The sequence below is a fragment of the Heloderma suspectum genome, chromosome 1, assembly GCF_057233095.1.
Source record: "Heloderma suspectum isolate Gila_16-S chromosome 1, 16-S_ref, whole genome shotgun sequence".
Taxonomy (NCBI): domain Eukaryota; kingdom Metazoa; phylum Chordata; class Lepidosauria; order Squamata; family Helodermatidae; genus Heloderma; species Heloderma suspectum.
This window is the reverse complement of record NC_139458.1, coordinates 142,960,176-142,985,096: the sequence shown is the minus strand read 5'-3', so window position 1 is coordinate 142,985,096 and position 24,921 is coordinate 142,960,176. Positions and strand designations below refer to the sequence as shown.

The 24,921-nt window shown below is 46.6% G+C and overlaps 1 protein-coding gene across 1 annotated transcript in view; it reads right to left on the bottom strand.

The window, feature by feature from the left end:
• Nucleotides 1-24,921, bottom strand: part of WNT10A (Wnt family member 10A) — a 71,390-nt gene that overhangs the window by 4,864 nt on the left and 41,605 nt on the right. The window contains exon 4 of the mRNA XM_084805551.1: nucleotides 13,512-13,888. Coding sequence (XP_084661677.1) covers nucleotides 13,512-13,888 — 377 coding nt within the window. The remainder of the gene's footprint in view (nucleotides 1-13,511; nucleotides 13,889-24,921) is intronic.

Genomic DNA, 24,921 nt, shown 5'->3' with positions numbered 1-24,921 from the left:
GTCATAAGGTGCTCCATATGTCCATATACAGGATGCTCCTGTGTGGAGGTGCGTTATTATATTGTTACCGTGCATGTTAGGTAAGTGCACACGCGGAGGGAGAAAATGAACTTTTGCATATTCTGCACAATCTGAGTTGGGTGTGCCCAAGTGCAGCTGTGCTTTCTGTACCCCAGGTCATGCTTCCATAGGACACAACTTCCAGCATACCTGACTGAGCTACCTGGACTTCTGTCCACACATGTTTAGAATAGAATTCCCACCCATTGTCTTCTACTCTTACACCAGACAATTTCTGCAGGCACTTGCTAATTAGTGCTTTCTCCCTTCCTTACGGTGAGTTGGTTCAGAGCAGCAACATGTTGTACACGGCTTTTTGAACTGTGGACGAGGGGAATTGCCCACTTAGACTGCAGACTGGGGAATCGCCCATTTGAGTGCCCTTCCATGTCAAAGCAAAGCCAAAAAGCTCCTTCCCTACACACTGAAAGTTAGCATGTTGGGGGGGAAAGTTTTCAGCCTGGCCTTTTCCATGATGCTATGCTATGTCACTAGTGATTCCTGAACGCAGATATTTCTCATTATTGCTGTCATCAGTGCTTTTAGCCGTGTGCTTGCTCCTGCCGCCACCACGCTGTTCATGCTTTATTCTGTGGTTGCATAATCTTCGGGGCTTTTGTCTAATGCTGATCCTGTTGGGGCTAGTTAATCACAGCAAACATGTATTAAGGGAGGGTACAATTGCACACAGCTTCAAGTCTGATGGGGACGAGTGTGGGACTGTGTAGTAGGTCACCTTCCCCTTTTGCCTAACTCAACAGAGACATCATGGGGTGAAATCCAGTGAGGTCCTTCTGCTGATGGAACTGCTTTCATCAGTGGAACTAGGGGGGGGATTCCCTCTCCTCCCTTCAGCCCCCCACGCAACCTCAACATCTGCTCCAGAGGATTAGGAGATTCTCTGGAGCAGATTTTGATGGGGCATGCTGGGCTGCAGGGGGAGAAAAGCAGGAGAAATGCCACTAATACTATTATGGATTTCACCCAATGGTTTAAAAAACAGATTACAGCCAGGATACCCTTGATTATCAGATGCTGGGATCAAAGACCAGGGAAGGGTTATAACCTTCCTAAGTTTCCCAGGGGCAGCTGGGTAGCAACACAGCTGGATTAGACAGTCCTTTGGTCTGATCTAGCAAGGCAAGTTATGATCTTAATGGTGCTGTCCCTTGTCATGCCAGCGGTGAGCTCTCCCAGTGCCACCATCATTGCCAGCTGCCACAGATGCCTCCCCTGACCTAGCACAGCCACAGCATGAATTGCATTTGCCAAGCTATCTCCTTTGTGCCTCTTGTAGAGAGGCAAAGGGGCCAGGCAGGCACATGGCACCAGCCTGCAGAGCACCCTGGTGCTACTTTTCTGCCCAATGGATGATCCTGCTGCTTGCACAGATTCCATATGGAGATCACCCCACACACAGGCTGCAAGCAAGCACCATCCCCTGCAGTGCAGTAACACTGTAATAAAGGAAATTAGCACCAAATTACAGAGCACTAATAGGCTGGAGCCATTATCCCCTTTGCAACCCACCTAGTGGTTTTGAAACCATTTCCTGTGTGCTCCAAGGGGACTGCCTGCCTAGGAAGGCTGCTGGGGAACAGAGGCCCCATCCTGCCAAAGGCACAGCTTCCCAAACAGGAGCTCCCCTAAGGAGCAGGCAGAAGGGCAGAAGGATCTCCACAACCAGGCTTCTTAAAGCAGAGCTGTGCAATGGAGCTCCAGCAACAAACACAAACCTGTCTGTGCTGCAAGAAGGATAGAACAGAAGTCAGACACAGTTTACCAGACAAGAGGCATGTCTTCCTCCTCCCCCCACCCCCCGCTCCTCTCACTCTGTGCTCCATTACGCTGCACTTTAAAGTACAACTGTTCAAAGGACACCTAATCTCACAGAACAGCTGTGCATTTCAATCCTACTGCATGTTTACTTGGATGAAAGTCCCACAGAGTTCAATGAAACTTACTTCCAAGTAAGTGTATATATAGGACTGCAGCTGTAGTGAATAAAACGACAACAAACAACAAGTGAAGAGCCTTTTTTCTGGAACCCACTGCTATTCTGTCAGCAAGATATGGCTTTTGCAAGCAGGGGTGTGCACGCAACACCCACATCATGTTCCAGGAAAGACTTCACAGGAGAAAACAGACTGGGAGTGTCCTTGCACAGAACTGGTAGGAGCCAAAGCCTGGCTTCTTCATCCCCTAAATCCAGCCCTTTAGGCCCCACGGGGAACATCCTGAGGAAAATGTGTCCTCAGAGCAAGAGGAGGATGGGAAGCTCACAATTCTTCTAAGGAAAAAATTGTTTATAATTAACATAGTAAGAAAGTGGTGACAACTCATCTATTGTTCTTAGAAATCCTATTAGATCTGCTTTATATGTGCCATTTGTTCATGTTCAGGGCAATTACTGCTTTATTAAATTAACTTGCCTTTGACAGGTATCCCATCCCTCTTTCACTAAGAGGTATCCATATCCATCCTCACCACAGAAGCAAACCCCTACCCCCACCTTCAGGGCCAGCTCCAGGATTAAAGGGGCCCCTCTGCAGAGTGCCTTCCTGTGCACACACACCCCCAGTGGGTTTGCTGGGTCTGAGCCAACATTTTAATTCCTCACAATGCTCCACAGCAGGGGCATTGTGAGAAATTTAATGGCAGCCAATGGCAGCCAGGGCATGCATGGCCCTGCTGCAATGCTGGGGCTCTGGTAGCTGCATGGCATGCTGATGCTAGGCATGACCACCATCGTTGCACAGATGACTCTTTGAGGGGGCCTTTCATGGAGACGTTCCTGTGCAACCTGGATCTCCTTCTGCTGACTCTGGGCCCTCCCATTATACCTTCTTTATTACGCACATTTCAATGCATACACAAACACGCTATCTTGTTGTGTTTCCTCTTTCAAAGCTACTCAGAGATTCAGTCCCCGTGACAGCCATAGGAGCTGAAAAAGATCCACACATTTTGGCTGGATGTGGTAGCCAGCCATTCTTCTAGTAGCCGACTGACACTGTTGCTGTATTCCAGCACAAGCTTCAGCCCAGTGCCATTCTGAAAGTGGCACTCTGCCTCTCCGTGTTGTTGATGGCTTTTTGAAAAACTGCTATTCCCGTGGTGGTGTATATTGGAGGATTTCCCTGCTCATCAACAGAATTAAATTACTGGTTGCTGTTGGCAACTATATTCTTAGAGATCCAGTGGATCATCTCCCACTTTCCAAAGTCTAGGGTGGCCTAGTGGCCTACTTTACAGAGGACAGTCCTCTGCTTGAAGGACTACCAGGTTAAATATCAAGAACTATCAGAAGGGAGAGCAGAAAACAATGAAAACATCAGAAGGCCCAGAAAACAACTACACATGTAATTCAACATATGAAAATGTTATGCAAATCTGTGCCCTCTTTTTTTGTGATACATGTCTCCTTTCTGGCGATGCATAAGTGGCCATCTAACCTGAGGCAAAACATCCTATATGTTAACCACAGAGGGTTGCACAACTTTTTTTTAAAGACAAATCCACAGTCTTCCTGGGCAGCTTGTTCAGAGTACCTTTTTCTTAACCTAATCTGTCTCCCTGTATTTCAAAAGCATGGGCTCTTGTACTAACCTTAGTGGATTAGGTAGAACAATGGTCTCCCTTAGTGGTCACTGCATAGATACAAAGCAGGGCAGAGTGGCCTGACTCTGATGGATAAGGCAGATAGTACAGGGCTGCTTTCCCCTTCTCAAGGAGCCAGGAGGTCAGACCTAGGGCAGGCTTGTTTACAAGAGGAAGGCTTAACTTATATTAGAGTCATTAACCTGGATTAGATCCCCTACATCAACACTGCAAGGGCCTTTTAAGTGCTAATTTTACCATTCCATCTCAAAGAAATGATACAGAAAAAAGAAGAAAGAAAAACACGTTTTAGGTCTATAATCGCTACTGTAGCTGTGAATCGATTAATGACGGGGACAGAATTTAAGCTTACACAACTTGAAAGGCCTGCACTAAATTCAGCCACCTCTTTGAGTCAAGACAAAAAAGCCTATGCCACTGTATCTAGAATCTGAGCCCAACGCGACAGGCTACCAGCTAAACCCTTCAGTTGCTCATACACCCAGAATGCTTTATTGTTGCCCTCACTCATCGGCAACCCTTTGTTGTGCAGCTAATGGGTGGTTCTGGGTACCCTTTCATCTTCGCATCCCTCTGATCTGGCAAAGGTAAAGGCTGCTCTTATGGCCCCATAAAGAACAACCCCTGCAAAGACATGGAGAGATGTTCTATCAGGGGGCTGGACATTTGCCTTGAGGCTCACTTAGGCCTCAAATCTACAGTGAGCTTTTCCTCCCTAAGCAGCATTCATTAAGGCAACTAGGAGGCTGCCAGTACCCAATGTGTTGTAGGAACAGCAGAAGCAGTCCGAGATGCTCCTCTGCTTAACTAGGGACAATTTATTTACAGTGGAGGCTGGTGGCTCTGATGTCAGTGGGGCAGAATTGACAACCACTGCATTATGTTAGTGTATTGTGCTTTGCAGCTTGGATAGCTCCTTTGGGGTTCTGACTGAAACCCGGAGTGGATTCACCACCCCACTGACATCAGAGCCACCAGCCTCCACTGTTTATTTATTAGATCGGGAAGATTTCTTCTCCAGGAGAGAGAGAGAAAACCAGACTGGTATGATACAACAAAACAGTTAGCTTGCTTTTGGATTTAGCTCACTCCTATGTCTTTGAGATGATAATGTAGCACCAACTACTCTTGAACGTAGTGTGCACATTAACTGAATCCAAGTGCTGCAAAGAAAATTGCTTGAATTCAACAGTGTTGGCATGTAGCAGCCTTCCTTAAAGCACTACTGCTGAAAAATGCAGATGGACACAACACTTCCACCAGTACAATAACATAATGCAGTTGTGGTCATTTCCATGAATTTCCTATTCCAATTTCCAATTTCCACTTCCATATTCCTTTGGAAACAGTGTTGTAATGGAGCCAGCATCTGCAGGGTTGAAGCCCCAGGACTTCTTGATTAGCATGGACAATGACATCATCTGCCATTTCCCTCAGGCTTCCCTGAGCTTAGGTACAGTCGCCCCAGTAGCGGGGAGAGGAGGGGTGGATTTTCCCAGAAACCTATTGTTGTGAGCTATCCTTGTTGTAATGTGAAGTAACTGGGGGCGGCTTGGTCTTCAATGGCCAAGTAAGACCCATTTGCTTTGCCAAAAGACCTGCTCCTAGTGGAGATGAAAACTGCCAGAACTGGTTTGTCCCTATGGAACAACACAGCTGCCTTCATTTTTGGACTCTCCTTGGGGGTGTAGCTATTTGGACCACCATGATGAATGCCTGCACTTCAACATTTACCACTTCACGACTGTTTTTCAAAGTATTTTGAAATACTTTTCAAGTATTTTGAAATACTTTGCAAAATATTTTCAAGTTTGCAAAGCTTTAAAGTACCTCAGGCTACCAAAATGACTGCACTAGCAAGGGAATCTCCACTGATATGCAGTCTCTTTCAATCCTGCTGCAGCTTCAGTTGCTTCTTCTCTTGCTTAACACCACCATCCCACTATTCACCACCAATCATTGGCCTTTCCCCATGACCTTGTTTTATCCATCTTATGTGGCTGCAAGTTTTCTGGGGAAAGGGCTTATTTCGCTTCTATGTTCTGTACAGCACCTAGTGCACTGTTAAAGTAGCATCAGGGACAAGAGTATAAAAAACAATAACCTCTGCTTTGATTGTATTGCCTGCCTACTTTAAACCAAGAGATGCTGCACAACCCGTTACAACACCCTGTAACTCCCTTGTTAACTAACAATTCTATTGTGAACTACTATTCAATATGCTACTACACTGAGCTTTATGATCAAAACATGATCTCCTTTAGCAGACTATATCAAGAGTTTAAACAACGAAGAGTCTTGTGACACTTTAAAGACTAACACATTTATTTTTGCATATTTGTTAGTCCATACATTTGTTAATCTTTAAGGTGCCACAAGACTCTTGTTTTTGCTGCAACAGACTAACATGGCTACCCCTGTCTCTGAGACAAGCTTCTTTAGGAAAACACAGCTATTGGAGAAGGTGGGAGCTGCTCTTTGACCCCACGTAGTGACTAGGCCATGCATACTCATACAGGAACTCATGCACACTCACATATTCATACCTCCCCCCGCCACACACACGCACCACTTGTGTTAGTTCTTAATGCTGGAAATCAATGAGACAATCCTCTGTTTTTACAAGTTCTTTGGCTCCTCCACTAACTGGGGACCTACTTCCTTCCTCAGCATGTCATCTGCTTGCTCCAAGGACAAGGAGGGCCGCAGAACAAATCTTCCTTGATCTGTTAGGGAGACTAGCTACAATCTTAAGACCGTTAAGAACAGCCATGCTGGATCAGGCCAAAGGCCTATTTAGTCCAGCATTCTTTCACACAGTGGCCAACCAGATGCCTGTGGGAAGCCCCCAAGTAGGAAATGAGGGCAACAGCTATGGCTGTGCACCACTTTGGCCCGAGGCCTGACCCCCTAGTCAAAGCCGCTTCACTTCGGAAGGGGCTCAAAGTTACCCAAAGCCGCCCAGGTTGCTCTCCAAAGCACTTTGTGGGCTTTGGAACTTTGGCACCCCCAGCCCAGCCACGCCGGCACCTCCAGGTCCTTACCTGAGCTGCCCACCTCCTCCACCACCACCACCTCTGCTGCCACCTCCTCTGCCGCCACCACCATTGCCGTCTGCGCCAGCACTGCCTTCTCCTCCTCCTCCACCATCACTGCCACTGCCTCCAGGTCCTGAGGCCTGGACGAACTGACTCTTATTGCAGGGAGTTGCCATTTTAAATGGAGCAACTTCCAGGAACATCCAGGAGGTTGCCCTTTTAAACATGGCAACTCCCTGCAAGAAGAGTTGGTGTGCATCCAGGCCTCAGGACCTGGTGGTGGCAGCGGAGACAGCAGTGGCCAGGAGAAGGCAGAGAAGGGGACGGCACGGAGAAGGCAGAAGCAGACGTGGCAGTGGCAGCGGCAGAAAAGGCAACAGTGGAGGCGGCAGTGTCAGAGATGGCGACGGAGGAGGAGAAGGTGGCAGCAAGGTAAGGAGCTGGGGTGGTGTGCGGGGGCATCAGGGGGGCCCCCGAAGTGGGGTTCGGCATCCAAATCCTGCTTTGGGTACAGGGCCGAGTCGGGTCGGGGGGGTCCCCAAATCAGATGGAGCTGAATCGGGCCTGCCTCCAAAGCCGAAAAGTGGCTTCTGAATCAGATTGGGGGGTCCCTGCACAGCCCTAGCAATAGCACCCTCTTGCTTGTGTTCCCCAGCAACTGGTATAGATCGGCATATTGCCTCCAATACTGGAGGTAATCTATAGCCATCATGTAGCCATTGCATGGATTTGTCTACTCCCCTTTTAAAGCCATCCAAGAATATATCTCAGCTAAGTACCATTTCAGTTTTCCTGGGGGCATGGGATGGAGACAGGGAGCTCTCTAGGACCATGAGAAGGCTCCTGTGCCTTTAAGATTCATATCAAAGTCCAGCAGTGACAGAAAAGGCATGCATGATCCCTTCTAGGCAAGTCTTTGAGGTGTAGGAGCTCTCTCAGTGTCTGGACCTGACAATCCTGGCTCCTTGTAATTTGTGAATTCTTATCCACAGAAGTCGGTCCGATAGGACATCACTTTTCCTATTTGTACCCATTATTCTGAGGTTACTTAAGTAACAGGACAATTGCTCCTCATGATCCGGTCCACAAGCCTCCCTCTATCCCAATGTGCTGTACAGCAAGTACTGATGTTCAGTGGAGCTGAATTTGCATTAAGTATAGACATAAGGGTGGATGCAAAATAAAATTCAATTCACCATATAAATATTTTGGGCACTTCAGATAATTGGCACATTGAATACGTACAATAAAATAAATCGATCAGCAGAAGGCTGCAGGCTGTTGTGGTGCCCAAGAACCCAAGATCCCTGTAAATGATCTTTTCAGTTCAACAATGTTATGAAATAGAATGTTTAGGCATGTCTTTTAAAGGCATTTCTTTTTAAGATGCAGACTGAGAGGTCAAAGAGAAAGTGATTGTGCTGGGTGAAATGTTCACAAGGTAACAAGCTGTTTTGTCTGTAGTCATGTCTCTGTATTATTTAATTTGTCATGTTAAATACTGTTCAATTTTCACTTGCATAGTCACCTTTGAGGATGTCTGCTGCACTACACTGTAATTAGAACACGATTTCCTTTAAATTACTAAAATGTATTTGCATTGTTAAGTCATCCTGCTTTCTGAAGTATGGAGCACATTATACCAGCACTCGAACATCTGCACTGGCTTCCTGCTGTCTTCCAGGAATAATTCAAAGTGCTGGTCTTGACCTATAAAATGAAAGTTAATGTGTCCAATACCTATTTCTGCACTTGCATAGAATGATCACAGAATATGCGCTGCTCTCCTCATGGGTAATCCACTCTTTACAAAGTGCAAGAGCTCTACAAAAAGCTGTTTTTGTTGAAGAACTTTGCACCCACTTCATCAGTGACGGATACATCCTTGGCTATGTGGCAGGCAGTAGCCTTAAAGGGTCCTCCAATCAATCCCCCTGCTCAGGGTTTGAATCCACATAAACAAATCCAACCAAATGCTTGTCTAACTCCCTCTCTTAAAGACATTCCCTGATAGAGATTCCATCACACCCCTGTATCCTGCACCAAGAATTTGGGAATTGGAATGTTCTTTCTAATGGGCAGTCCAAAGGTTTTGGGTTTCTGTTTAAACCTATTAGTTCTTGTCCATGTTAAACAAGAAGAACAACTGGTCCCTGTCTTCCTTGAAGTAACCATTTATGGGCTGGACCCAGCAAAAGCCTCCTACGGATGGAAGGGCTCCTTCTATCAGCCAGAAGTTTATGATACATCTAGCAGAGCTTTTCTGCTGGCTGAACAGAGGATGGTGATCTTTGCTGATTCTTCCCCCCCTCTGAAGTCCTCTGAGTACCCAGAAATCTGCTCTGGAGGGTTGGGGGAGGTAGCACTGGGAGCTGCAGAAGGAGGGGAAACTGGCAAAAAACCTGGCTGGGGATGATAGGAGTTGTGGTCCAACACATCTGGAAGGTACCAGGTACACAGCTAGATTAATAAATAATAAATCAAATATTCCTGCCCAAGGTTTGTAGTAACAATCTTTCTTCTTGGTTGGCTAACACAGGTAAGTCTTGAATGTCCCTGTTCATGTGTTAAATCCTGATTAAAGGAATCTACTAGGAATGAATGCTTATTCTGTAGCTTCTATTGCTAGTGCTGTAGGGTTATTTACTTAAGCTCTGCCTGTATAATAAATTAGATTTGATATTCTCAAACAGCCTAGGGGCCCTTGTCAGGATTGGTCAGGAGTTACATCAACTTTTCCCAACCTGGTGCCCTTCAGATAGTTTGGACTTCAAATGCCATCAGCCCCAGCCAGCATATCCAATGGCCAGGAATGCTGGGTATTGTAGTTCAAAACATCTGGAGGGCACCAGGTTGGGGAAGACTGAGTTACATGACTGTGTGAAGCCACACAATACTTTTCCTTTAAAGTCAAGTTCAAGAAGTGCCTATTGTTGGTTTGACCCAGAAGTAGACTCAGAATCAATGAAACCTCAAGCAGCTTAGATGAGAAACTTGTTTTACATTTCTATGGCTCTCTGCATATCTGCCTTCATCCTAGCAATTCTATTGATAACATAACTATTCAAGAATCCTGTATTTTGCTCTTTGAGCTTTTAAAAAAATAATAGCGCAGACAATGTGCAGTTAATATATCTTTTCTATATGATAGGTTGTATGCCTGTAATTTTCTGTCCTCTAATAAATGGCTTTTGATAAATTACTCCTCATATTGCCTGGGAATTCAAGAGTACTGCACCTGTCCTCAGATATCTTGTTTAACTGCATGGGGTTACCAACCACCCTAAGAGTAATAAAAGTCTGTCTGAAAGAAGGCGAAAGGGCACTCTAGCATTGACGAGGGTGCCCAAGACTTCTCAGACCCTGACCAGTGCCTCTAGTGTGTCCAGGATTGCCAACCTGCCTGACTTTATTTAAAAGAGGAGGAGAGTTAGTGGCAGTAAAACTCTGATGTAAAGTCCCTTGAGGTGTGGCTTTTCATTCCTTCCCGTTGCATTCAATGAGCTGTACCCAAATTTGAGCATGAATGAAAGAATGTAGCTTCTCCATGTGGATCAGCCGCCCTCTCCCCACTAGTAGTGACTTTGTTGGTGAGCAATATGGTGGACTTCACAGCATTCCTATATGCTGTTGGTAGCTACTTCGAGACCTGTGTAGTTTGGCATAGCCGGCAGCTTTATATTTAATTAGAAGCCCTTTCACACAAGCTGGTAATTTACAGCTTTCACCTTCAAGCTCTTTTTGTCAGCTAGATTATGTCATCCTAGAAAATGAGATAGGTTTTGCTTCCCACAGAAAAGAGAGCCCCCTTCTCCAGGTTGGGCAGAGGTAGTCTGTCAGCTCCTGAATTAAGCTGAGAGATACTTATAAAATCTATTCCGGCGGCTTTGCACTTTGGTCTTGCTCCATGGGGAAAAGTGTGGTATCAGCCTGGAGAAACTTGTGGCTTTAGGAATGACTTCTCATCTATCTTGGGGACCCAGATTTGTCATCTATTTTCTATCAATAAACTCATCCTTTTGCATGTGGCTTTGTTTCATCTTGGTAATCCAAAAGGATCTAGTTTGACTGGGACCTGACAGAATCAGGACCCCAGATCAATACACCACCAGTTTGGAGAACGTTATCATGGAATTCCGTAAAGGACAACCATGTAAGATGACCAAAGAGAGGATCAGACACAGGTGTAGGTAAATGCTGCCAGATTGTTCCCTCTGCAAGCGGGAGCAGCTAAACGTATTTAGCTTAAATGTTTAGCCTGAACATGGATTATTTCTCTGGCTTGTTGGGGAAGAGACAAGGCAGAGGTCCAGGTTCACACATCATGCTAAACAAACCACAGGCCAATGGTCGGTGTTTATTTAGCCATTCCCGCTTGCCATGGGAGTGATCAGGCAATTGGCCAATATAGTCCAGGGTGGGGAACCTCTTTCAGCTGGAGGGCTGAATTCAATTTCAGAGAAGCTCTTGAGGGCTGCACTCCTGTGATAGGCAGGGCTGAGGGCAAAGGGGGTGGGGCAAGAAATACCGAACATACCAAAATATTCTAGCTTAAAGCTTTTACTGCCAGTACTTAGGAGATGCATTTCAAGCTTACTTAGCTTACTTAGAAGCATTTCAAGCTTTACTTAGGAGATGCATTTCAAGCTTTGAGAATGGGGGAAAACTGCACAAAAGCTGGAGAACCACAAAAGCCAGAAAGCACAAAAGCCAGGAAGTCACTGAATGATCGGTGGTTGGACGGAAAGGGGGCGAGGCGAAGAGAAGGGGTGTGGCCCTCTGGAGAACCCAGGAGAGACAGATTGGGAACCCAGGAGGGCCAGACTTGGCCCCCAGGCCTGAGGCTCTCCACCCCTTATAAAGACCAAATCCAGCAACACCATGGGAGATCTTCAATGTACTCACATCTTCCCTGCCTGCAAGGACTTCCCCATTCTCTTCAAGGGAGTAGGTAAGTCCATTCACACCTCTTTTTTTTTCCTTTTTGCATATTACCAAAAATGGGTGCATCAGACATGCATTTTCCTATACAAAGGAGAGATGACCGATCGATTTTTGCTAGACTTACTTTCATTGAAATTGTTCGTTGCTGGTTCCTTCCCACCACCCCGGTAGCAATTAACTTCTCCATCTTTTGTTATTATAAAACCACTTTCCTATGGAAAGCAGAGATTTACCAAGCAGCGTAAGAACTTGTTGCATCGTCCCATCTAGTTCAGCGTTCTCGCTCACACAGCGACCAGCCAAATAACATGGCAAGCTCACAGGTAGCAGGACATTACATAATAGCCAGGGCCTTTTTGCCCTGAGCATCCAACTATCAGAAATAAACTGTGTCTAATCATGGAGGCTCTATTTGGTTTCAAGTGAGGGATATCGGAGGAATCTGTTTTGGGGGTGAAGGTCAACAAGTTTCCCTTGGTTTGGCCCCCCGAACTTCAGTCCACTTTCTGCTGCAGAGCCTGACACAATCTGTATCGAATCAGGCTAGTTCACAGATTTTGTGAATTTTTGTGTGTGGCGAGCCATCATTTGCACAAATAGAGATTTGCCTACATTTCAGCCTCAATTTGCACAAATTACACAAATTTGGGCCACAATTTGCATAAATTATGCAACTTGCAGCTGCAATTTGCGCAAATCTCTATTTGCACACATTACAACCACCACTCCAAAAACCCCTGCAAAAAGCTCCCAGAGTTTGGGGAAAACCCATGGTTCAGCGCACAAATGCAAGCCAAGTCAGGCATTCCACAGACTGTGTGCTGACCCTGCGATTTCCCCAAATGAGGAAACTCGACTGCATAATTTGTCGAAAGAGAGATGGCTTTCCCAACAACAGACTTCCCTAGTTTCAAATGAAGTGAGTCTGAAGTTGGTTTCAAGTGAGCCTCTGCAGATTTTCTTGCAGAGCTTTTGCCTGTGAATGAAGTTGCTGGATGGTAAGAGAATGCCCGAGACACATCCATTTTACTTGCTTATTCAGATGAGGTCATTTCCCCATGGTGTTTCTAGGCTTCCCTGGATAGAATCTTGATTGTGAAATAACATTGTTTGCTGTCTTGATAGAAAAGTGGGATGTAAGCTTTTGTAATACATGTTATGTGTACACATATCCACCCAAATGCCCTGCCCCAAAAGCCATTTGGAATTAGTTGTGCATCTGGAGCAGCATTTGCTTGCATTTTCCACCCTTCTGCTTCACTTGAAGCATGAGAGCGAGCAGTTGTGCATTAGAGAAGCAGAGATGACGTGGCACCTAGTTAACATCAATTCTGCTGGCAAACAGACTGCACTTCATGAATGGGTGCCATAATTGCTTCAGGCAGGGACTCACCACTGGCAGAAGACAAGCACAGTATGCACAGTGCCATTTAGGCCTGCATCAGAAGGTGGTGTGCTGCCTGCCCTCTCACCAACTCCATGCAAATAGCAAAGTCACAACCACAAGATCCTGGCAGGCAGCATCTCTTAGTGCCTCCAGCTTCTGCTCCAGGCAATACAAACCATCCTGGGGCAAACAGCTGGGTGACTGGCTGAGCCAGAACTTAACAGCCTCTTTATTTCTAACGATCAGGAACTGCCTCCGTTCCTTATTCCCTCCTAGAAACTTAGGGCAGCCCTCCCCAAACTGGTGCCCTCTAGATCTGTTGGACAACAACATGGCTGGGGATGATGGGAGTTGCAGTCAACGCATCTGGAGTGCTCCAGGTTGGGGAAGGCTGCCTTAGGGTATTTACAGGCTGAACACCTTGCCTCCTACCCATCAGCATCACTGCACATTCAGCTCACCTGGCGGCCGACGCGGTTGTTGTGCAGCCTCATGCGGGAATGGATGTCTCGGTAGGTCTCCCGGGAATCTAGGAAGTCCTTGGAAAATTTCTCCCCATAGTCCACATCAGGGCTGCAGCCCCCCCACTCCCAGGAGTCCTGCAGGCCTGGGGCCTCAGCCGGCATGTGCTCCAAGTGCACTCCATGCATCATGCCCTTGCCTCGGTTCATGGCCTCCAGCTGGAGACGGTGCAGTTTGAGGCGGAAAGCCTCCTCATCCCCTCGACGCTTCTGATCACAGCCACAGGACTGCAACTTGCCCAGGGAGCATGCATTGGAGACAGCATGGACCACCCCTGCGGCTGCAATGGCGTAGGCAAAAGCACTTTCCCGGAAACCTGCAAGAAAGAGCAGATGAACAATTGCACTCAGTCACCATTGAAAAGCTCTTCACCACTGCCACGAATACAATACAGGAATCTCGGTGGCACATTACACAGTATAGTATACTAGTCCAGCCTGAGAACATTTTTTTACCAGCCCACCTGTCCACGCACATCAATGGACTAAAGATAAGATGTCTTCCGAAATGTCTTCCAATGTACAAAAACATTCTTGCTTACTCATGTGCTGGTGCCCTCTATTCACCATAGGTGACCAAATCCATGCCCGACTACCATGTTTTCAGTATAGTTTTTAGCAGATACCATTGGACTGTGTTATTTCTCCCATTATTTCTATTACAAAAGTGCCCACAGAGATGTGGTACATCAGCCACGGCCCTCTTCTCCCAACATGCACATACAGAGACCTAGGAGGAGCTCATCACCAGGGGGCAACAAGGTCTGCCACCTGCTTGACAAGACAGCATTCATGGGCCTTAGGCCACCAGACAAGGAAATTTGCGATCAGGAAATGCATGAGTATATTTATGCACTTTGAAGCCGCTCAGCTGTCTGAAATAAAAGACATTAATCCCTTATCTGTCCTCCTGAGGTGATGAAAAAGGCTGGAGCCAGAAGGCTTGCTCCTGCTCATCCAGGCAACATGCTTTGTTCTTCTAAAGGCCAAACAACATGTGATGTGGAGGATCTGCGATCAGTTCTCCTGATGTCTTTTTCTTTGGTTAAAAGCAGCTGCAGAGGAGGGGAGGACTGGATTGGGACCATACCACTTAGGGAAGGCAGTTTAATGCTTCGCCCACCCCCCAAACCGTATCTTATCCTTATTAGCCACACAGAGGGTGAAAAAGGCAAAAATAGCTGTATTGTGCCTGTCTTTTTCCAACTCCATGACCAACAGAAGTTTGGGGGCAAATTTAGTTTGGGTGAAGGAAACAGACCTTCCCCAAGTACCATGAACCTAATCCAACCCTTATACACAACTGCTTTCCATTTTAACCAAAGAAAAAGACATTGGGAAATGCAATCGTGACTAATTTTGCCCCAAGGGAGAGATGAGTGACAGCCCCTTAAGATGATGAGTAAGCGTGCAGGCCACAAGGGTGCTTCTGTGGCACAATTTTTGTGCCATTTTTTTTTACTTTCCTGAACTTTGTGCACATTTATTTGTAGAAAAATACAAAAAAAAAAAAAAAAAACCAGCCACAAATGTGCATTTCCCCTATAGGCTAAACCATGAAAATGCACATTTTGGAGGGATTTGTGCACTTTGGGGGATCTGCACATTGGGGGGGAGGGGATTTGCGCATTTTTGCAAGTTAGAAAAAATCCAGTTCTGTCAATGAGTGGACAATGGAATGAAAGGCACCTGCCAATCCGTGAAACACATATGGAATGAAAACATAGTTGGAAAATCTGTACCTCCCTACTTGAAAGCCAAAGCCCCAGGAAGAATTATCAGCAAGGCTGCAGGTTGGAGCACAGACTCAATACTCCAGCTAGCATAACACGAGGCTCTACCTACAATACAAGGAAGACAGGCCAGCAGCCTGCGCAGATCTGCACAGAATTCCCTTGGTAGAAGGATAAACACTGGTGATTAATATATGCTAATTTGTTTAATGGAGGCTAAGGCTATCAATGGCTACTAGTCCTCACGGCTATATGCTACAACAGCCAAGATCAGAGGAAGTACAAGTTGGCCGGGGAACACAAGTGGGAGCGCACTAGCAGGATGCTGATCTCGATAGGCTTTTGGTCTGATCCAGCAAAGCTCTTGCGTCCATGTGGCTGACGAATGTTTTCCCATTTTCTCCTGCTGAACTGGAAAGAGGTGGGGGTGGGGGGAGGCCACCATTCTCAGAGTGGCTTAAAAATAGCCACTACATGGGTCTAATAGCGACATTCTATAAGTGACACCCTCAGGTTCATCCTCCCAACCAATGCAAAGAAAACAAGTCTCTCTGAGGGCAGCTCTACTACGTGCATAGCAAAAGAGATCGGCTGTGGCCTGGTCCTTTCACAGCACATTCAGCCACAGACTCTCAAGCCCTCAACTTGCTGCCAGTGACACAGGGAACTCTGGCTGCCAGAGCTCTGGCCTAACTTTCAGCAGAGGTAGTACCTTCACTTCATCTCTCAGGTGGGCAAACACTTGGCTTGTCAGGAACTCTACCCTCCACACCATCTCCCTTGGCTCCCCACATTTTCTAAAGAGGGTTTTTATTCTGGCAGGGCCAGCTGAACCTTCTATCTCCCTCTGACCTCAGTCTGCCCCCCACAACCCTCAAAAAGCTTTTTTGTGGGGTTCTGATTAGATCTGGAACCAAGTCTCCTATGGTCACCTACTTTTAGAGAATACAGAACTGCCAGGTTGTTTTGTACATACGTTGGCAAATGTGAACGTAAGAGCCTCCCACATACATTTTGTTTCAGGCCGGAGAAGTCACTACATGAAGGAGCGCCTCCTCCCATATGTATTTGCTCCATTGCTAAGATAGTCTTTGGAAAGCTCTTGTCTGGATGCCACTGCCCACAATGGTGCACTGGGTGGCTGCCGGAGAAAGTGCCTTCTCTGTAGCGCCCCCCTACGCATGTCTGTGGAATGCCCTTCCCAAGGAAATCCTTAATGTTTTTAATGTTATTTATGTAGTTACTTGGTTTGATTCGATTTGTACCCTGCCTTTCTACCAAGAAAAATGGCATTCAGGCTGGCTTACAATCATAAATAAAACTTGATTAAAACAATAATAAAATAAATCCATTTAAATGTGTCAAATGATTATTATATTATTTTGATACTTTTATTGTTGTATTTCTTGTTTGGTTATTTTGTTGCTGTTGCTGCTGCTGTTCTGGTTTTATGACTGTAAACTGTTCTGAGAGCATTTGCCAGTTGGGCAGTATACAAATCTAACAAATAAATAACTTGATGGTAGTTTGTGTAGAGAAGGAAGGAAGGAAGGAAGGAAGGAAGGAAGGAAGGAAGGAGTGGTTTCTCTCTACCTGTAGCTGTCAATCTGAAGTATAGGGAATTGGATCAATCACACATACTTTTGAATAACTACTACTAAAACACAACAGTAGACAGCAGCATGCAGCGAAAATTCTTGTTGTTCTTGTACTGTTGCTCCTGCTTGCCCTGCCTTGTAATGGGCTCATATCTGAGAAGTTTATGAAGCTACACATGAGTGACTTGCAGAAACAAAAGAGCTGTGGCTCTCTCCAACCCATATCCAAATTACCAGTACAGAGACAGTTTGGGTTTGTTCCCAAGTTTTCACAGTGAGCTGAAACTGGACCTATGGCCATTGCGCATGCAGAGTTCTTTTCAGTGATCCATTCCCACTAGCTGAGCAAGCACACATATACCTTCTTCATGTTCATGTGTGTGTGCACACACATGAATACATACCCATGCACATGAACATGCCACTACGACCTGCAAGGAAGAGAGGAGGTACCTTTTGGAAATCTAACTCCAAGCTTTGCTGGCCTTCCTGAATTTCATTTTTTAAAATATGCCAGGGTTGAATTAAGTCGCATTTAAAGCAGCAGTGTTATAGTTTCAGCCCCCGTCTCACCAACAGCATCAGATTCTTGTCTTCTGATATACTTGTTACTCAGCCTCACCCACTACACAAGCTAAGCAGAATGTAGCATTCCACATCTAATATAGCTACTGGCACACTGCTGGTCACATACTTACACTGATGAGTGCATGCTTCCACACCTGCTTCTCCCTCCACACTGTATGCTGGAGTCGAGCACAAGAACAAAACATGTGTCACGTGGAAAGGAACAAAGTCAATGAGATGAACAGGGTACTATCCAAACTGATTCTGATATGGTCACTGTCATGTCTAAATTGATCTAGAAACGTATTTTGTCACATTTGTTAGTATTAAACAGCAGGACTCTTATGAGAGCTGTCACCACAAGATGCAGGTAATGCAAAGATTTTAGCCAAGTGCAAAGAAGATTTTAGTCCCACCACTGGATAACATGTTTCATGAAGAGCTGCAGTGTAAAACCTACTGCTAGGGAAAGTCAGGTTGCTTACCTGTAACTGGAGTTCTTTGAGTGGTCATCTGTGCATTCACACATATGGGCTCTGTGCCTGTGCAGAGCCTCGATTCGGGGAAGTTCTATAGCTGAGGAAAAAACTGGAGGGAACCCTTCCCCCATCATCCCATTGCGCATACTCCAACAGGTTCCCGCTCAATCCCTCAGTTCCAAAGGAGACTGCCAATTGTGGCTCCCTAGCACTGAGGAGCTCCAGTACCAACACCGACATGACATTGACATCAAAGCAGGCATGGTGGGTGGGTTGTGTGAATGCACAGATAACTCAAATAACTCCAGTTACAGATAAGCAACCTGACTTTTTTTTTCATGGTCTCTGTGCATCACACATATGGGCAAATAACAAGCTTATGTACCAGGAGGTGGATCGGTGTCCTCATCGAAAAACCTCTGACAACACCGTACAGCTGAAAGAGCAGTCTCTGCCAGCTTGAACGTCGAGATGGTAATGCTTGACAAATGTGGAAGGGGTGGACCAGGTTGCAGCCCAACAGATGTCAAACACCACTGATGCTGCTACCACTCTGGTTGAGTGAGCTGTGACTGGACCAGACAAGTCCAAAGGCTCCCATTCATAAGCCAGTTGAATTGCTTGAACTACCCAAGATGCTATGCGCTGGGAGGAGATGGGGAGTCCTTTCTTAGATCCCCCATAACAGACAAACAAATGCTCAGATCGATGAAATGACTCCATTCTCGCTTTGTAAAATGCCAAAGCCCTGTGAACATCCAAGGCGTGTAGTGTCTTCTCAATTGGCAGGATGAACTATATCTTGACCTAAATGAAAACTAGAAACAACCTTCAGCAAAAAAGCAATATCAGGATGAAGTACTACTGTGTTCCTATGAAAGCATAAGTAGGGATCATCCACTTGAAGGGCATATAACTTTCCAGAGTGACATGCCGAAGTAATGGCCACTAGGAACACTACTTTCAGGGAGAGAAGACAAAGATCCACTGTAGCAAGCAGCTCAAATGGTTTTCTTGTAAGCACATGCAGAACTATAGATACACTCCATGCTGGCACCAGAGTCACTGGAGGGGCCAGATTCTTGACTCCTCTTAAAAACTCACAGACAAAAGGATGTGAGAAAACTGAGGATCCATCAGAACCAGGACGGGAAGCCGAAATGGTGGCTATGTAAACTCAAAGGGAAGAACATAAGTCCTTGCACATGAAGTGACAATAAAAACCATAGAACATCCTGAATAGAACAATAGACCGGGTTGAATCCATTGTCCCTAGCAAAAGCTGTAAAGCATGTCCACTTGCTAGCATAAGATTTTCTGGTGGCAGGCTTCCTCACTGCCTCAAGAACAGCTTGAAGTGAGTCAGGTAAGTTCATTCGATCTGCCGTTGGATCCTCCATGCCATGAGACGTAAGGTGAGTAGATCTGGGTCCCTCACCCTGTCCCTGGACAACAGGGTTGGTGTCAACGGAACATGAACATAGTCCCCTCTGGACTGATGCAGAAGCTTGGCAAACCAAGGCTGCCTGGGTCACCATGGTGCAATCAAGATGGCCTCTCATTCTCCATCTTCGCTACCACTCAGTTGAGAAGAGAAAATGGTGGAAACACATAGAGGAAACATCTGCTCCAATCCCAGGCAAATGGGTCTTCCAGAGACCGCGCATCCCTGCCCGCGTGGCTGCAGATGCTGCTACACGCCGCGTTCCTCTCTGATGCAAACAGGTCCAAAGTGGGATGGCCCCAATAATGAAACAATCAGCTGTGGACACTCAGATTCAGCTCACATTCATGAGACACTTGGAGGGAGTGACTCAGATGGTCAGCCAAAATGTTGTCCTTGCCCGCAATGTGAATCGCAGTGAGAGCAATGGCCCTGGCTAGGCACCATTCGAAGATCCATATCGTAAGATGAATCAACGGTATCGAGTGAGTCCCTCCCTGTTTGTTGAGGTGGGACACCACTGTTGTGTTGTTGGACACAATCTGGATGTGGCAGCCATTGAGGACCACTTTCAAGGCCCTCAGGGCCTTGTCAACAGCAAGAAGCTCCGGGCTATTGATGTGATCGCTCACCTCTGCATTCGACCAAGGTCCTTGCCCCCTTAGGTGCCCGCAGCGTGCACCCCAGCCCTGTAGCGAAGCATCTGTCATGACAGTCAATGTTGGATTAGGAAGCTGGAATGGTATGCCTTGCAGGAGGTTCAACAACACCGTCCACCAACGAAGGGATGCCGTAACAGATGAGGGGAGCTGCATCCCTTTATGCATCCCGTCCTAGGTTGAATGACTGGATGAACCAGTTCTGCAATATCCGCATATGGAGGCATGCATACGGGACCATCGCTGTTATAGCTGCCATGAATGCAAGTAGCTTCTGTACTGTGTGAGTCCACATGGTACAACAAGTGGGAACGTCTGTCGCAAGCTGCACTAGCACTCTTGCCCGATCTTGAGGAAGGTTTGATTGCACCCTTCGCCATAAACTTCTCTATCTCTTCCCAGAGTAGTGGAGATGGAGGTGCTGTTGTGATGCCTGAGGAAGGAGGGAGAGTGCTGAACTCAATTTGGTAACCTCGACAAATGATAGTGTCATGATTCCCTTAGCCCCCACTTCACTTCAATGCCCAAACATACACAGATGAGAGGCTTCAGTCTACAGCCTTTAATCCATTACTTCACAGGGTCATACAGGTGCAAATTCTCAGAGAAACTCTCTGTCTACAAGGAATGTCTTCAGGGGATCCAAATTGAATTTACGAGAGTTGCCTGCCATTTGAAGAGGGAGACAGTCTTGCTAGCCTAACTTGCGGGGGGGAGGTCCCTCTCTTCTCGTGAGGCCTCTAAACGCAGCTTCTCACGCAAGGCCAATCGGGTAGACCAACTAAGTTCTGCCCCTGCCTTCTCTATCTTTGCTCTGCATCTCTGCCTGGCATCTATTAGGTCAAACTCCTGTTCGCTGCCTCTCGGGGGGGGGGGAGTGAGGAGGGACCTTCAAGCTCAGCCATCTGTACATTTGTATCCTGAGAAGCAGGCCTACTCATATCTAGACTAGCCTGGAAAATCAGACATGGGGGAAAACACCTCCCCCATGTCTGATGGTTCTCCTTCAGAATCTGAACTGCTATCCCACTCCCTGCACTTAGAAACACCCCTGACAGATAGTGAAGACCCAAGAGTCTGTTGTTATTCTCTGCCATGATGGAAAAAAGGCTGCAAGACAGAAGCTGAAAAGAGGATCTAGGTGATCTAGGAGAAACATCGGCGCATGGGAGCAGTCAAAGATGTTGTTTCTTTGTATATTCAGACCTCCTATGGGAAGACTGGAAACGCGATGTTGAAGGAAATTGGCATTTCTGTTGGGGGCCATGTTGGTGTTGCCCCAGCCGATCCGAGTGAGGTCAAGACTGGTGAAAAGTCGACTGTTGGTACCAGCGGCATTGTCTAAAAGGTGGTTGTGCCTGCAAGAGACCCATCTTCCTTGCCGTGGTCCTAGCTTTCTGAATAGTGTCCATAGCCTCGTCAGTCTTGGAATGAAATAGACCCTCACCATCAAGGGGGAGGTCTTTAATCCAAGAACACACCTCTTGTGCAAGGCCCGCTGATCTTAGTCAGGCATGTCTGCAAAGCGCAATGGCCCCCACCATGGTTTTGGCATCACAATCGGCTTGATGCTTAGCAGTGTTGATTTGTTGCCTCACCACCTTCGTGGCCTCAGATTGGAAAACCCATGCCAATTCACGCTGATCATCCAATAGGCCATCACAAAGGGAGTCAAACTTCTCCCACAGAAAAAGCTGATAACAGGCCATTGTTGCCTGATAATTCATAACCCATCGCCCAAGGGAAGCAGAGGAGTAGATACACCCACCTGTTAAGTCCAGTCTCCTACCTTCCTTGTCCACTGGTGAAGAATGTACCCGCTGAGACTTGCCTTGTGACGACTCCACAATAACTGAATTGGACGGAGGAAGGGTGAATAAAAATTTTGCCTCCCTCTCCTGGATTCTATACACAGCCTCCAACCGTTTGGAAGTTGGAGTCATGGATGACGGTGCCTTCCAGGACAGTTGTACCATCTGCAATAATGTCGGAAGAAATGGAATGGCAACCAGAGTACCTGCATCGGTATGGAGAACATTGAATATTGGATCTTTAACTCTCTCGACAGGCTGTTGAGTCTCAAGATGGAGTGACTGGGCCATCCTCAAAACGTGGTCAGCAAAATGACCGAAAATGACGCAGTGATATCAGGTGATGAGAGTGACAATCGAACAAATGAAACCGAAGCTGAGACAAACTGGTAATCCTCCCTTGAGGAGCAGGAAGAACCCCACTGAACATCTCAGTCATCAGGCGTACAGGACGCAGCCTATGGAAGTGGAGAAGGGGCTCTGCCTCCATCTGGTCCCTGCTGAACCCTCTGGAGCGGACTGTAGAGAACGAAGTACAGAGCACCATGAAGCAGGCATTGGTAACACCAGAGGGAGCGCCCTTAGGTGGTGGCATGAAAGTCTCCTCAGCTAGCAGCTGAGATAGGGAGGCCGATGGGGAAACTTCCCAGTGGTGTCGATAAGCACCAGGATAAATATAATGGCCATAAGGATATGGCTGAGGTCAATAATAATTCCAGTCATACCAGTCACAACGACAGCTTGGAGGACAAAACCAATCCGATCCTCTCTCCCAATCCGAGTGGGGAGAACAGGATCTCTCCCTGTATCTCAGCCATGGAAACACTGGTGCTCCCTCACCTCTGTGGGAATAGGTGGAGTAGCCCAGTTGCAGGGAGTGTTATCCATGATTATGCATCAGAGGCAAGCCAACATCTCCTCAATCTTGAGTCGGGGCCGAGTCTCTAAGTTCCCGTTCCAACATGGAAGGTATCGGCTGCAGTACCGAGGTCAATACCAAGGGCACGGAGACCATTGGAATCAGCAAGTCTAGCATCAGAGGCAACGACGGCAGTCAGGCAGGTGTTCCAGCCCAGGAAGTAGCCTTTTTCAACTCCTTCACCTTCTTCTTTTTCTTACTTTCTTTGGAGGGATGAGAAGACCTCACTTTTTTCAACAATTTCTTTGTGATGGAAACTGCCAAGGAACAGCCTGGGGTTGGAGGGTCAGAACAGCCCATGGCTAGAGCCGGAGCTGACGGGGTAGGTGGAATCTCTGACTTGTCCGAAACCTCCTTTTGACGAATCTTATCTACTCCCTTTGGCTGACCTCAGGTTGCTCTGAACCCGATGTCGTGGACGTCTTAGGAGTGTCCGCCACCTCCAGCGCATTCTCCCAAAGAATTGTCTTGTCTATTAGTGCGATTTTTCCTCGCCTGCTTACAGAATGACATGTAGTGGTGAGAGGCCTCCACGATATGACCTTCACCTAGGCAGAGAAGGCACAGGGAGTGACTGTCTGTGGACAGTAATTTCCCCCCACAATGAACGCACTTCTGAAAAGGGGCCTTAATGCCCATACGCCCAAAGACACCACACGATCAAGGGATTGCAACGACCCAAACAAAAATAAACCCCAAACAGTGAAAGACAGAAGAAACTAGAGAGAGAGACAGAAAAAAATGAATACATTTCTCCTCAGCCAAAAACTAACGAGAAGTCCCTTCAATCGAGTGCTACCACAATAGCAGTATCCTTTGGAACGGAGGGATTGAGCGGGAACCCGTTTGAGTATGCGCAGTGGGATGGTGGAGGAAGGGTTCCAGCCAGTTTTTTCCTTGGCTATAGAAGTTTCCTGTATCGAGGCTCTGTGCAGGCGCAGAGCTCAGACAGTATGTGTGATGCACAGAGACCACGAAGAAGAACTAAAGAAAACCTCTTGATCCTTAAAGCTAACAGGAGATGATGATTTCAAAGATGGTCAAGTTCAGGTCTGTTTGGCTGCTATACTGTCTAATCTAATCTTGCCTCCTAATCCCAGATTGGGAAGCATGCAGTTGTTAGTCAGTGATGGTGGTGGAATTCACTTTGTGCAAATTCAGAGGCACGCTTAGGAACACAGAAAGCTGTCTTATGCTGAATCAGACTGTTAGCCCATCTAGCCTAGTATTGTTGACACTGACTGGCAGTGGCTCTCCAAGGTTTCAGTCAGGAGTTTTTCCAGCCCTACTTGGAGACACCGGGGATCGAACCTAGGACCTTCTGCATGCAGAGTAGGTGCTCTACCACTGAGCCATGGCCCTTTCCACTTCTTTAGTATACCGTTATTAACTTCATCACCATCAAACCATCTATATCCACTTCTCACATTTGTTCAAAAGGACTTATAATGAAAGGCCTCATATGCCCACAAAGTATCAGATACCAAATATGGGCTCCTTCTATAACACATCCTCTTGTGCAGGAGAGGGGCCACAATCCAGCTGCAGAGCACATGCTTTGCGTGTAGAAGATCCCAAGTTCAGCTCCTGGCATCTCCAGCTAAAAAGTGCTGTGAAGACCTCTCTGCTTAGCCCTGGAGGGCCAAAGTAGTCAATGCTGAGCTAGATGGGCCCAACTCAGTGTAAGACAGCATCATCTATTGTAATTCACCCATTGTCCTCTCTCCAACTGATACCCTTATACAGTATGTGACCTCTCCTCTCTCTAGAGGCTGCCCAACAATCAAAGTCACTCCAGAGTTATATCACAGGCTCCCTTCTCCTGTCATCTTTGCCTCTCCCTCTCTCCAAACATATTCAGCTTTCCTCTCTTAGCAAAAGTCTCCTGCTGACTGCTAGGGTGGCTGCTTATGCAACACCCCCTCCCCTGAAAGATGAAACGCATCACCAAAACCAACAAAAGAGGGCAGCAGTTTGCATAAAATTTCACATCCGAATTTGTATGTATAGATAATCATTTAGAAATAATTACTATAAATAACTATTATAATTTCAATATCCCACCATAGTGGGGAAAACTAGAATTTAGTACAAACCTCTGTGCCTGCTCAGTCTGCTGTCCGACTACTAACCTGTGATG